The sequence below is a fragment of the Myotis myotis genome, unplaced genomic scaffold, assembly GCF_014108235.1.
Source record: "Myotis myotis isolate mMyoMyo1 unplaced genomic scaffold, mMyoMyo1.p scaffold_m19_p_8, whole genome shotgun sequence".
NCBI classification, from domain to species: Eukaryota; Metazoa; Chordata; class Mammalia; order Chiroptera; family Vespertilionidae; genus Myotis; species Myotis myotis.
In genome coordinates, this window is record NW_023416390.1 from 15,042,076 (window position 1) to 15,056,218 (window position 14,143).

Genomic DNA, 14,143 nt, shown 5'->3' on the forward strand with positions numbered 1-14,143 from the left:
ATTTTCTTGTATTACACTTTAGAGGGTTACCAAAACCTGTCTCCTTAAAGAGTTCAAAGTGTTAAAGGAAACACATGACTTTCAGGGAATATAGGGGGGAAAAGAGTGAAAATCCAGTTCCTGGTTTTCCTTCTCACTTGGGTCATTGATTTACTTGAAGGATTTCCCTATGGTACCGGATTTCCAATGGTACTACCTGGTTTTAATACAGCCTTTCTATTCATACACCTGTTCTTAGAACATCAGTTAGTTTTATGTGCAATTAGTAAATGGGCATAATGTCAGATGGAAGTTGTGTTGGTTTCCATGTGGTTTTTCATAAGTAAGGGGGCCCAGAACGCTGTAGCTGGATTATAACCCTCAGCTCTGTGGCTGCACAGGCAAAACCCTTTTGCCTCTGTGTTAGGAAATTAAAAGTGAGCTGCTGCTCAAAGGGCCACCTCCCAGGAAGGCGCACCCCAGCCCTGGGTGGCTGTCACTGCTCTGCTGCTCAGAGCTCCGCTGCCGGCTGTGACGCTGCGGTTGCTTTTATACTTTTTGAATTTCCCTTGAGGCAGCCTCCAGCTGTGCTGAGCAGCCTGCCTCAGCTGTCCAAGTTCTCTCTCAAGGTACCAATTATTATATTTGTTAGTGCTCTGCATATGAAGTTGCATAGGTTTTAAATTTTTCTGCTCCAACCCTTTTTATCCCATCAATGGTATTAGTTTTAATTTGTGATTGTTCAAAATGGGAGGCTTTCAGGAATGTGTATATCTTACTATACCAGAAACACTTACATTTGGTTCCAGAAACAATTAGGAAGAACATTACTTGAAAATTCATAGGTGATAGGCACATTTTTCAGAGAGTGGAAGGAATAGTCACTTTTGAACTGAATCCATAGATGCCACCAGAAGGAACTGCCTTGTGGTGAAAGGCACCAGGGTTTATGAAACTATGAAACTCTGCTCTGTTGCTTAATGAACTCTGTTACTGGGCTGTTTCCTGTTTGGAATTTAGCCATGTATCAAAATATGAGAGGCTTTGACCAGATACATACCACTCTTCTAGCTCTGACTCTGGATTTTCAGTGGAGAATTGAAATAAGGAATAAGGGGAAACACAATTATCATTCATGGTACTTTGATGCTGGTTTTCTGGATTTCACCAAAAGTGTCAGCAGAAGACTTTTAGGATTCGATCACAACCGCATTGATCATAATACACATCCTGGTTGCAGAGATGGTACAATGTGTAAAATTGTGCGTCTTGAAATTGATGAACTAGGTAATTGAAGTCCACAATGTAATTTTAAAAAAAGTTTTACTTAAATTTATCTACTTTATTTTAACTCCATTCTTGCAGTCAGGTTAACAGACTAAAGTCTTTACATGCTAGAGAAGCATGCTCTGAGCAAATATGTACTTAAGAAACCTGGCTTGATTTGTATAGCCTAAAGCATCCTGTTCATAGGTGCTTTAAGACATAGTTTATAATAGCTTTAACTCGTGCCCTATAACAGTTTTTAGTTGGACTTGATAGAAAATATCAGCTGATTTGAGTTTTTCCTTCCCCCCTACTCAGTTGTGGAATAACCAAATAAGCAAAGAAGCTGAAAAGTAGATAGAAGGAGGAGGATGAGAAACCAAGGACAGGGAGGAAATTAGCCTATATTGTCTTCACCAGGCCCACCCTGTAGTTCTCTTGCCACTGCTCTATTCCATGCTCATGACCTACCTCCTGATACTCTCTCATTGTGGACTCGGGGCCCCTTTTTTGTTGTTGTTGTTAACATGGTGTCTAACATACAATCATTATAGACTTAGAGGCCTGGTGCACAAAATTCATGCACTGGACGAGGGGGTGTCCCTCAGCCCGGCCTGAGCCCTCTCGCAGTCCAGGACCCCTCTGGGGATGTCCGCCTGCCAGTTTTCTTCTGACTGCTTTTAAGATGTTCTCTGCCTTTTTTTTTTTTTTGTGGTTTCCCTCTAATGCACCCAGGTATTAATATTCTTTCTCCTCGCAGTCTGGAACCCCTCTGGAGATGTCCGACTGCCGGCTTAGGATTGGGCCTAAGCCGGCAGTCGGACATCCCTCTCATAATCTGGGATCCCTCGCTCCTTACTGCTCGGCTCGCTGCTCCTTAGTGGCAGGCTCCTTACTGCTGAGCTTGCTGCTCCTTAGCACTGCTGCAGAGATGGGAGAGTCTCCTGCCACCGCTGCTGTGCTCACCAGCTGTGAGCCCAGCTTCTGACTGGCGCTCCCCCCCTGTGGGAGTGCACTGACCACCAGGGGACAGCTCCTGCATTGAGCATCTGCCCCCTGGTTGTCAGTGCACATCATAGCGACTGGTTGTTCTGGTCATTCCACCGTAATGTTCGCTTAGGGTTTTATTATATAGATGATTGGAGTTGGAATGGGAGGAAATGTATTTGCCATTCCTGTACCAGAGGGCAGAAACTTGAATAAAGTCACCTTATACTTTATTGGAGCTCCACAAATAAATTACAGTTTTGTTAAGAATGGGAGAATTAGGAAATACATAATTTCTATCAGTGAAACAGTGAGGTGAGAAGAAATATAATCGGGCAGGTTCATTGTAGTGACTAGTCTCTTCCATTGTTGGTGGCACTGACCAACCATGAGCACAATCTTGCTCAGCAAACACTTTGGGCAGATGGGGCAGAAGTGACAAACATGCTCACAGAAGTTTTAAGAAACAATTAATGAATTGTATTGTTTTAATTCTGGTATTTATAATATTCATTTGCTTTGAAAATAAGCCTTTGTCATGAAAATTGTATTAAGAATTATGTTTTAATTTTTAACTGTAACTATTATAGGTAGAGTATTATCTGTTGAAAGACTGAAATTAGGAAGTAGCTGAGAGTATGTTAGAGAGTTATTTATACAGATACTAAAAAAAAAATAGATGCTCTGGTTAGTTTCAGAATGCAAAAAGGGGGAATCTTTATATTAAAAACACTAGAAATTGCTTTTATTTTAGGGGTCATGAGATTAGTGTTTTTTGTTTTGTTTTAACCTCTGAGAACTAGCTACTTGAATTCTTGGTTTTTATAGTACAGGTTATTAAGAATTAAAAATCTTTCAAAGTAGAACTAGTGAGTTGAAGAATGGGATTAAGCATAATCAGCAGTTTGGAAAGATGAATAATATTCTTGGTTGTGTTTGAATGGACTTGCTTATAGACTTATTTATGGATGAAGAAAACTTGAACTAAGATTGATATTAATAGACAAGCCATGCTGATTTTTTAACGTGTAGATCTTGAATTGTACCAGGTGTAATATTTCTGGTTTTTGTTCTTTAGGAAAGGGAATTCTTGAAGAATTATGTTCAGCGAATTGTTGATGTTCGGCCCACCCTGGTTCTAGTAGAGAAGACGGTGTCTCGGATTGCCCAGGATATGTTATTGGAACATGGCATTACTTTGGTCATTAATGTAAAATCAGTGAGTTTTCTTATTTTTCTGTTATTTTAAATCATAGCTTTTGATTGTATTTGCATGAGTGGTAGGGATGCAGGGACCACTGATTATTTGTTTCTTTGCTGACCATGTGCATTGAAAGTAGAACAGGAGGCACGGCAGCTATTTCATTATTTCAGACTGGAGCTCTCGGACTGGAAGAAAGTGTGACTGATTATGTAACACTCATCATAGGCATCTGCAGGACCAAGGTGCAGTTGCCATTCGTTAAGTGGTATTTGCTGGTCCCTCAGATTGGGGAATTGTACAAGCAGAAAATGTTGTCTCCCTTGACAAGTTACTCTCTTCAGAAGAGGCCAGTTCCAGAAGTCCCCGCCCCTAACGGCATTCTGTGCCAGTGAATGATGCTTACATGCCTTTTGATGTTTTCAGTAGAAGTATGGTTTATTTTATTGTTATTCCTCAGCAACTATGTGTAGACTAATCTAGGATTAGAAAGGGTCATATAAGTATTAAAATTAAGGAAATTCATTGTAAAGGTTATTTAAAAATTTTTCTATTACTTTTCCAGATTAAATTTACTAAGAATTGTTTTCCTCTGATTTTGTAATATAATGCTTTTCTGTGTTCTAGCAAGTTTTAGAACGTATCAGTCGGATGACCCAAGGTGATTTAGTGATGTCGATGGACCAGCTGCTTACAAAACCTCACCTGGGCACCTGTCACAAATTTTATATGCAAATATTTCAGTTGCCTAATGGTGAGTGAGCTTTTTTTTAATCTTTATTGTTGAAAGTATTACGTATGTCCCCCTTCTTCCCCCCATTGACCCCTGCTAGCCCGCTGGTGAGTGTTCTTTAGCACAGATTCACCTGAGATGGGGACCTGAGGATATTAGTAACCTCATCAGTACTACAGTGTTCACTTAGTAGGAAATACCTGTTAGCATTGGTTAAATGAGGATAGGCCACTGTGACCTTATTCCTTGTAGATGTTGTGAATTCATTCTGTCTGAACTTCTGGATTTCCACCTACTCTTAACTTTTTGTTTGTTTATTTGTAGAACAAACCAAAACACTGATGTTTTTTGAAGGCTGTGCACAGCACCTGGGCTGCACAATCAAGCTTAGAGGAGGCTCTGATTATGAGTTGGCTCGAGTTAAGGAGATCCTAATATTTATGATCTGTGTAGCTTACCATTCTCAACTCGAAATCTCCTTCCTCATGGATGAATTTGCTATGCCTCCTACGTTGACACAAAACGCTTCCTTTCATTCTCTGATTGAGGGACAAGAGGATGAAGGGGCTGCACAAGAGCCGTTCAGCGGAAGTCCCCTCCCCCGGGAGCCCGACTTGCCATCAGAGTTTCTGCCCTGTGATGGTAGCAGTCTGCTAGAGTCCGGGCTTGTGTTTGAGAAGGGTGACCAGGAAAATGACAGTGTCCCACAGGATGTTGCCCCCGTGAAGCACCAGGAGTACGCCACGGCAGCTTGCCCGGCAGGCGTCCCCTGTGCGCTCTTTCCATCCATACCTGAATCCCTGTTGCTGCTCCATGTGGACGAGCAGCAGGCTGCCCCAGGCACTGAGCAGCCAGAGACTTTGCAGCAAACAGATGAGCTAGAGGATCCCAAAAGCCAGATGAAAGCCTTCAGAGACCCGCTGCAGGATGACACCGGACTCTATGTTACAGAGGAAGTCACCTCTTCGGAAGATAAACTAAAGACTTATTCTTTGGCCTTTAAACAGGAATTGAAAGATGTGATCCTCTGTATCTCCCCAGTCATCACATTCCGGGAGCCCTTCCTTCTCACTGAGAAGGGGATGAGATGCTCTGCCCGAGATTATTTTGCCGAGCAGGTTTACTGGTCTCCTCTTCTCAATAAAGAGCTCAAAGAAATGGAGAGCAGGCGGAAGAAGCAGCTGCTCAGGGACCTCTCCGGCCTCCAGGGGATGAACGGCAGCGTTCAGGCCAAGTCCATTCAGGTCTTGCCCTCACATGAGCTCGTGAGCACTAGGATCGCCGAGCATCTGGGTGGCAGCCAGAGTCTGGGCAGAATGCTGGCCGACTATCGGGCCAGAGGAGGCAGGATTCAGAAAAGTTCAGACCCTTTTGCTTATTCAAAAGATGCGTCAGGTACTCCAAGTGTCAAATCAGGAAGCAGAACTGAGGGTGATGAAGAGAAAGGCTTGATTCCAAGTGACGCAATGTGGTCATCAAAGGTAAGCAAGCACACTTTGGCTGCTAGTGTAAATTTAGAATGTGCTGGAAACTGTTATGGCAGGGTGAAAAAAAAAGCAAGTATGACAAATTGCATGCAGATTTACTTATTTCTTTTACGCCTTTTTTGATGTCAGGTCTATTGACTTACATGTTGCTTTAAAATATATGAAGTAGGAGTATAATGCAATGAAGCTATGTTTTGATAAAAATGGGATGAGCTCATGATAAACTAGGGAGAGCTGTGAGGGACGGAGAGCGTGGAGCTGCTTAAAAATTTTGGCAGGAGGACTTGGGTATGGTGTGGGTTGGTAGTGAGTGATGGAAGGTTATTGTAGGAAATGTATGTGTTTTTAAAAAAATATTAGATTTGTTCATTTATAAACATGAAACACCTTACATTGTTATTTAATTATGGCAGCACCCTTTATCTTTACACTTAAAAAAAATTGAGGGCAAGTTAAGGAAGATTCATTCATGAGCACATTATTGATAATGATGGCAGTAAAACTAATGAACAAATCCATCTTTAGATGAGGAAATGCAGTTGTTTAATAAAATGCATGGAAGCGCCAGATAATAATGCTATACCATGTTTTATTTGTGAGGTTGGCTGGAAGGAAAGTGGTAAGAGTCATGGTAAATGAGGTACAGAAAGTAGTTATAATAAACTTTATATAAAACTAGAGGCCCAATGCATGAAATTTGTGCAAGAGTAGGCCTTCCTTTCCCCGGCTGCCGGCACCGGCTTCCCTCTGGCACCCAGGACCCGGGCTTCCCTCTGACTGCTGGCAGGCACCCAGGATCCAGACTTCCCTTGCAGCCCCAGCTTTGTCCAGAAGGTCGTCTGGAAGGACGTGTGGTCTAATTAGCATATTACATTTTTATTATAGATTCTGTTTATATTACATTTATGTAATATATACAGAAATAGGGAGGTCTCTGTTAATTTACATGAGCATGCATATACCTTGGATTCAGGATTCCTATAACTTTTATAACTGATTCCTATACTAATAAGTAAGCGCTTTGTATAAGGATGCTTACGATTTATTAGAATGTCTATACAAGGATATTTTTACATAATTTCTGAGGCATAATTTACAATTGTTTGGTATAAAAAGAATGAATTGGATCTTATTTAATGGCCCAGATAGAACCTATGGTATGCTTTCAAGGGTTAAAAGGCAAGTTGTATTTTAATAGATGTAGCATCATCCCATTTTTATAAAAACAATCCCCAGTGTATACTTACGTGGGGGTTTCTGTGTGTATATGTGTGTGAGCTAGTAGCAAGAATGCACGGTCTTTAACCATACAGTCAGGTTTGCCCATTGGTGGGGATCAGGTGGCCTCAAAGGAGGAGAGGCTTTATGTATTCCATGGACTTTTCCATCTACCTCTGTATTATCTGAATTCAACAGAGTGGGCATTACTTTTGAAATGATCAAAAACAGGTGTAAAGTATAAATAAGTAAATACCTTGGAATTTAGATATCTGAATGTCTCAAATTGATGTTCAGACTGTTTCGTATTTAATTAACTATATATTTCCAAAAACAATTTAATGCTATTTTGTAAAAATAAATAGTATTTAAGATTAAACAAACTATTTAGACAACCATTTATATTTTTAACTTGAACTTTTTGGATTGTTTTATCACAAAAACTGACGGCTCTTCTTTATATTTAGTTTCTTTTAAATCTTCAGCAGAACCCTACAGATAGGAGGCTTTCAGAATTGAGTGGGATGTGTTAGGCTTTAGAAGCGAGCACTGGGCCTGGAGTGTGTTATGACTTGTGGGCGCTCATCCTCTCCTCCTGCAGGTGGACTGCCTGAACCCCGTCAACCACCAGAGGCTGTGCGTGCTCTTCAGTAGCTCCTCCGCCCAGTCCAGCAACGCCCCCAGTGCCTGCGTCAGTCCTTGGTAGGATTCCTGTCCCCCTGCACCATTGCACTTTACCTGAGAACAGAATTCAGTAACTTTAAGTAAAAATTCAGTCCTGGGGTCTGTTTTTAGGTACATGGCATGCTGATGATCATATATGAGTTGATAGAACTTCTAAAACTTGTGAGTTAAATATGAAATTTCTGTTTATTCATGGCTAGAAGTGAATGAGAGTATCTTAAGAGTGAACAGAATGCGAGGCTGAAAGAGAAGTTTGTTATAAAAGTGAGGAAATAGATACAAAAGCTACTTTTCGCATTTTGACAATAATATAGTTTAGGCAGGTTGTCCTTTTGGCATTATTTTTATAAAAAGAATCTTTGCCTTGAGTTTTATTCCAAAACTTAATTCTAAGTAGATTGATAGAAACATGTTTTATAACTTTTATATTTATATATATCTATACTTATCTATCTATCTATACACACACACACACACACACACACACACACACACACAATAAAAGCCGAATATGTTAAGTGTCCAATCGATGGTCGGCCGTTCAACCAATCAAACCGTAATATGCTAATGATATGTTAAGGCTGCTCAACTGCTCACTATGACATGGACTGACCACTAGGGGGGTAGACAGTTGACCAGTCGCTATGACGTGCATTGACCACCAGGGGCAGACACTCCGACTGGTAGGTTAGTTTGCTGCTGGGGTCTGGCTGATCGGGACTGAGTGAGCTGGGCTGGACACACCCTGGAGCCCTCCCACCGTCCCTCCCCAGCTGGCCAACCTCCATGTCTCTCCCCAGCCCTGATCCGTGCACCACTGGGGTCCCTCTGCCTGGTCTGCGCCCTCTTGCAATCTGGGACTTCTCAGGGGATGTTGGAGAGTTAGTTTCAGCCCGATCCCACAGGGGAAGCGCTGCTCAGCCAGAAGCTGGGCTCACGGCTGGCAAGTGCAGCGGCGGTGGCAGGAGCCTCTCCTGCCTCCGCGGCAGTTGGACATCCCCTGAGGGCTGCAAGAGGGTACAGTCTGGGCTGAGGACATCCCCCTCACCCCCCCCCCCCCAAGTGCAGGAATTTCATGCACTGGGCCTGTAGTATATTTATATATAAATGATTTGTTTGAAATGATAGTCCCAAAGCCTAGTTATTACATAGTTATCTTTAATTTTAAAAATACTGTGGAATGTAACTGCTTGTTTTTGGAGCACTGTTTCCATGACAAAATATGTCTCATATTTTCACTTTGGACACCAGAAACACCTATTTCTGCCAGTGAGACCAGGGATTCTTCTAGTATCAGCAGGTGATGGGCTGAGAGAGGCAGGGAATGTTCTCTCCAGCTGTCTGGACTCCTTAGGTCAAGGATTGAATAAGATGGGGGCTTCAACACTGGTCAGCTAAACTCATGTGGGCATTTATAAGTTAGAATTAAAGTGAAGAATTGGCTCTCCTGGAGGAATTTGAGCTGCGGTTCACCAGGCTCAGTAAGGGTGGACTAGAGAGCAGGAGACAGGATCCCATTTTGTGTTGACAGGGCTTAAAGCTCTGTAAAAGAGACGTGTACTCATTTAATATTATAATCATCCTGATTAAATAGTTTCATAAGACACTAATGGACTGGGTGTGGATCAGATGCTAAAGTGTAGCTAGTCTAAACTCGTTGCAAAACCTGTTCTGTAACGAGAATATTACCTGCATCAGTACTATATCATAAGCACATCTAGTAGACAGATAGTGTGTCTCATGAAATCTTTGCTGTGTGCTAAGTCTCATGATACGTTACTAAAAGTGATCTCTTTCTTTAGGATTGTAACAATGGAGTTTTATGGAAAGAATGATCTTACATTAGGAATATTTTTAGAGAGATACTGTTTCAGGTAAGAATATATTTTCACTTTATGTTCCACTTGTGCTTTTTTTATGCCCGGAATTTCAACCTAAAACATAAACATGAGTTTATTGTAGCGTGGCCTTCACTTTCATGCCACATGCAAACAAGTAGTCTATTCCATACACTATTATCCAGTTCATTCCTCAAATCTTTGCCCATCTAATTATCCTGCCAACCCTACGACTTTTTTTTTTATTTTAGGATTTGTGTTTTTATAGTAATTCCAGTGAGAAGCAAAAGAAGCATAGGATCTCAGGTTTAAGCCTTAGTGCTACCACCTGCTATTTATATTTCAAAGAGCAAGTAATTTGATCTTTACCAGCCCCCTTTATAGGGAATAACAAGCTCCAGAAATGGAAGGAGTTTTAGAAATGCTCAGCAAGTAGAGGTGCTTACCAAATGGATTGTAGTTGAAGGCAGGGTGTTCAGCTACGGCCCAAGCAGTGCTTTTAAGTGGAGCCCCGCAGACCGTCCACCAATCATTCTTACTCTAGAGAGGACGCTGCACTTTCTCGACAGTGGATTTGACTGTATTATGCATTACACATTGCTTTTCAGTTTTATGGTTAATGTGAGGACTTTCTTTTTTGTCAAAGGCCTTCTTACCAGTGTCCTAGCATGTTCTGTGATACCCCCATGGTGCATCATGTCCGGCGCTTTGTCCATGGCCAAGGCTGTGTGCAGATCATCCTGAAGGAGCTGGATTCTCCAGTACCTGGATATCAACATACAATTCTCACCTATTCCTGGTGCAGGATCTGCAAACAGGTAAATGGACCCTGTGGCTATATTTCATAGGGTATTTACTTCTTTATTGCATAGTTCTTTTCTGTGAGGGAAGGTGGTCTGTTACGTTGAATGTGTTATTTGTCATTGGGCTCGTATTTATTTACCTTCTAGTGCTGTATGTTCCATTTCATGTTTGTTTCTTGAAGATTCTATTTTAGAATTTATCGGTCATTATGAACAATATAGATACCTTGTCTAGTAAAATATATGGAGATTATGTCTTGACAGTTCTCAGTTATGTTTGTTTATTCGTTCAGCAAACACTGATTTGGCACTATCTATGTTCCCGATACTATGTTAGGCCGTAGGAATGAAAAAGAGCAATGTACAAGGACTCCTTGTTCTCTAGGGGAGGAGACAGATTGGTAGCTGTTTATATGCTGGGATGTTTGTGTAAGTTGGAGCTTATAGCAACATTTCTACAGATGAGGCCATGTTTAAATTCTTCTCCACTGGTTTTTCATGTACATTCTTAAGAAAAGAACAGCATGTCTTTTTCCTTTGGGCGGGGGGGTGTGTGTGTGTATTTTATAACTCCAGAGGAAGTATTTGGTGTCAATATTGGTTTTAATATATACTTTTAATCCAAATTGTTTGCATTGAGCATGTGCCAAATTTAACTTCATTGGTACCTTTATTGGCTTATTTTGGAGTGCTTTGGAAGGCACATGTGGGAATTCCAGGTAAATTGACAGTCTGATCTACACTGATGTCAGTGGTTGAGGAGGCAGAATTGGTTAGTTCCTTTCACAGTAGCAAGCAGACAGCCATGATGTCATTCCTTGCAATATTCAGTCTTACCTTAAAAAAAAATTTTTTTAAAATTTATTTCAGAGAGGAAAGGAGAGGGAGAGAGAGATAGAAACATCAGTGATGAGAGAGAATCATTGATCAGCTGCCTCCTGCATGCCCCCTACTGGGGATTGAGCCCACAACCCTAGCACTTGCTCTGATGGGGAATTGAACTGTGACCTTCTGGTTCATAGATCCAAGCTCAATCACTGAGCCACACTGGCCAGGCACAGTCTTACTTAAAAATGGGCAAAAGGCATGATAAAGCAACTTAATACAAATGGCCAGTAGTTTGTGAAAATAAATTTTGCGTATTAGTAGTCAAAGAAGTATAAGTAAAAACCAGTGAAGTGTGTTTCTATTTTTGTTCTTAAGAAATCACATTTCAAAGGTTTGTAATTCCTGGGATTGGTAAGAGAGTGGGGAATTGGTACTTGGATCCTGTTCGAGGTTGTGTAAACTAGTAGTCCTGTTTTGGAAAAAGTCTGTCAAAATGTGGCAAAGACTGTGTAAATGTCCATGTTCTTTGAATACTACTTTCATTCATTTATTCCAAGGAGATAATTATGGGTATGTATAAGTATTTATATACAAGGAAGTTTATTAGAACCTCATCAAAATAAAGAACAACTTGTAAATGACTTAAATGCCCATCAGTAAGGATTGGTTAATATATCCACATAATGGGATATTCTGCAGCCATTAAAAATCAAGTTGTAAAAGAGTATTTGATGTGGGAACATATTTATGGTCCATTGCTAGGTAAAAAAAAAAAAAAAAGATTATGAAACTAACTGCAGGAAATAATTTTTATATTGATATTGGTGGTTGGGTTACTGGTGATGCGGCTCTTCCCAGTCATCCCTAACTCCACCCACCTTTTAACATTTTTTTCTTTTTCCAAGTTTTTGTAGTCAGAATATGCTAGATTTATATTAAAAAAAGAAAATACATATTTTTTAAAAAGAGATTCTTAATATGTGATTAGATAACAAATGATTTATGCTGAATTTCAGGTAACACCAGTTGTTGCTCTTTCCAATGAGTCCTGGTCCATGTCATTTGCAAAATACCTTGAGCTTAGGTTTTATGGGCACCAGTACACTCGTAGAGCCAATGCTGAGCCATGCGGTCACTCCATCCACCATGATTATCACCAGTATTTCTCCTATAACCAGATGGTGGCATCTTTCAGGTAAGAAGTCAGCGGCCTTCTACGCACTCACGTACTCCCCGGAAGGCTTTGTAGCATTTCCACCAGTACTAGATTCAATTAATTGGTGGCATGTGTTCCCCCACCTTTGCAAATGCAGAGGGCCATACTCTTGTGCTAAGCTTCCAGTGCTATTATTCTGTTTACTCCTTAACCGAAGAGGTTGGTATTATTATCCTCACTTGTATTAGCTCACTTGTAAAGCTAGCACACGGTGGAGTCATGATATGAACTAATCAAATGATCCTATTAAATGAAAATCAGCTCAGGCCACACCCTCTAATGGGTGTCTATTTCACCCTGAGTGAAAACCAGCGTCTATTATGGACCTGTAAGCTCCTACATGTGCTGTCTGCCCAGTACCTCCCTGTTCTTACCTCCTTCTGCTCTCCCCTTGCTCACCTTGCTGTAGCCTCACTGCCTGGGAGCCTTGCACTGCTCTTCCCGCTCCCTAGCTGTCTGCCTGCTGTTCCTTTCTCCTGCATGTTTTAGTTCAGATTTCACCTGCCCTGACCCCCTCTCACCTTGGCCTTTCCTGCTTTATTTTTTTCCATAGCACTTACCATCTGTTGTACATATTTTAAGTATTTATTTGTCGCATTTGTTACTCAAATCTAAATCCCGAGGGCTGGAATTTTGGCCCTTGCATAGTGCTTTATTCTCAGCACCTAAAACAACATTTGACACCTAGTAGGAAATATCTGTACAGACAGTCCTCGGATTATGTTGGACTCAACATACATCGTTTTGTGGTTACGCCGCCATCTCCCCTTTATTAAAAAATAAAAGTTCTGTCATTTTGACGTATGTACATATGTGCTTTATGTTTTTTATTAATTATTTACCACAAGTAAAGGTCAGGAATTGTTATCTTCTAAATTTTTTTTTACTGTTTCACTTCATTACTGCTGTGTATGTGCTCCCTGTGAGTGATGTAGGTGCTTATGTAGGCGGGTTCCGACTTACGGCGAAAATCATGTCGCGCCGTAGGAACGGATCTCCGACGTAACCCGAGGACCTGCTGTAATTGGACCTTATTTCCTTTTCTAAGCAAGTCCTTCTGGCCGTGAACCTAGGGCCTAGGTGGGCTAGAGTGTTTACTAGGTGGAAAGACTCCTGAAGAATCCTCGGGAGCCAGGAAGGTGGTGAATACCTGTGTCTGAGCCACCTGTAGAAAGGATGTCTCCTCCCAGTCATTTTGTTTGTAAAGTACAGGAGAGTGGCCGCCGGGGGAATAAAAGATGGCATCATGGTGCAGTGGAAAAACAAAACCAAATGCTTCCAAAATTGGGGATAGTATTTATAATGGCTGAAAGTGGTCTTCAATATTTTTATGATTGTTTTAAAAGAGCATTTTATTGAAACTTTATCTCTTATGCCTCTTAGGATTTGACCATTATGATATGCCTTTACTCAAAATATTAACATATTTTTCACTTTTCTATTACTTGTGTTTTCTTCTCTCAGTTATTCTCCCATTAGGCTTCTTGAAGTATGCGTTCCACTCCCCAAAGTATTCATTAAACGCCAGGCCCCATTAAAAGTGTCCCTTCTTCAGGATTTAAAGGACTTTTTTCAAAAGTAAGTTTTAGTTTCTTTGATCTTCTTTTTTGTTCAGAACTACCTATAATCTACAGATATTTTAAAGATCAAGTTTATTCATTTATCTTTCTTTGAAAGCAAATAATGGCATTTTTCTAATTGTATGTTAAGTATGCTTGGTATAAAAAATTAAAATGTAGACAATATATAAAAGTATTTAAAAAGAAGATAAGCCCTTTTAGACATAACAACTGTTAAAATTTTGATGTACATCTTTTCAGGTCTTTTTTGTTCTGCAAAATGGTATAGGATTCTTACTGAGATACAACATTAAAAGTTTTGTGTGTGACATCTTTTTTCTATT

The 14,143-nt window shown here is 40.6% G+C and overlaps 1 protein-coding gene across 19 annotated transcripts in view; it reads left to right on the top strand.

Annotated features, from left to right (window-relative positions):
• PIKFYVE (phosphoinositide kinase, FYVE-type zinc finger containing) overlaps positions 1-14,143 on the top strand; it is a 75,082-nt gene that overhangs the window by 38,603 nt on the left and 22,336 nt on the right. For 18 of the 19 annotated variants that reach the window (XR_004969163.1, XM_036318771.1, XM_036318770.1 and 15 more), the window contains 8 exons: positions 3,311-3,451; positions 4,061-4,187; positions 4,491-5,647; positions 7,473-7,573; positions 9,358-9,429; positions 10,040-10,211; positions 12,041-12,219; positions 13,705-13,818. Coding sequence is in view for 18 of the 19 variants with exons in the window: in XM_036318771.1 (XP_036174664.1) it covers positions 3,311-3,451; positions 4,061-4,187; positions 4,491-5,647; positions 7,473-7,573; positions 9,358-9,429; positions 10,040-10,211; positions 12,041-12,219; positions 13,705-13,818 (2,063 nt within the window). In the remaining variant the exon portion in view is untranslated. The remainder of the gene's footprint in view (positions 1-3,310; positions 3,452-4,060; positions 4,188-4,490; positions 5,648-7,472; positions 7,574-9,357; positions 9,430-10,039; positions 10,212-12,040; positions 12,220-13,704; positions 13,819-14,143) is intronic. The other variant, XM_036318774.1, reaches the window with a different exon arrangement.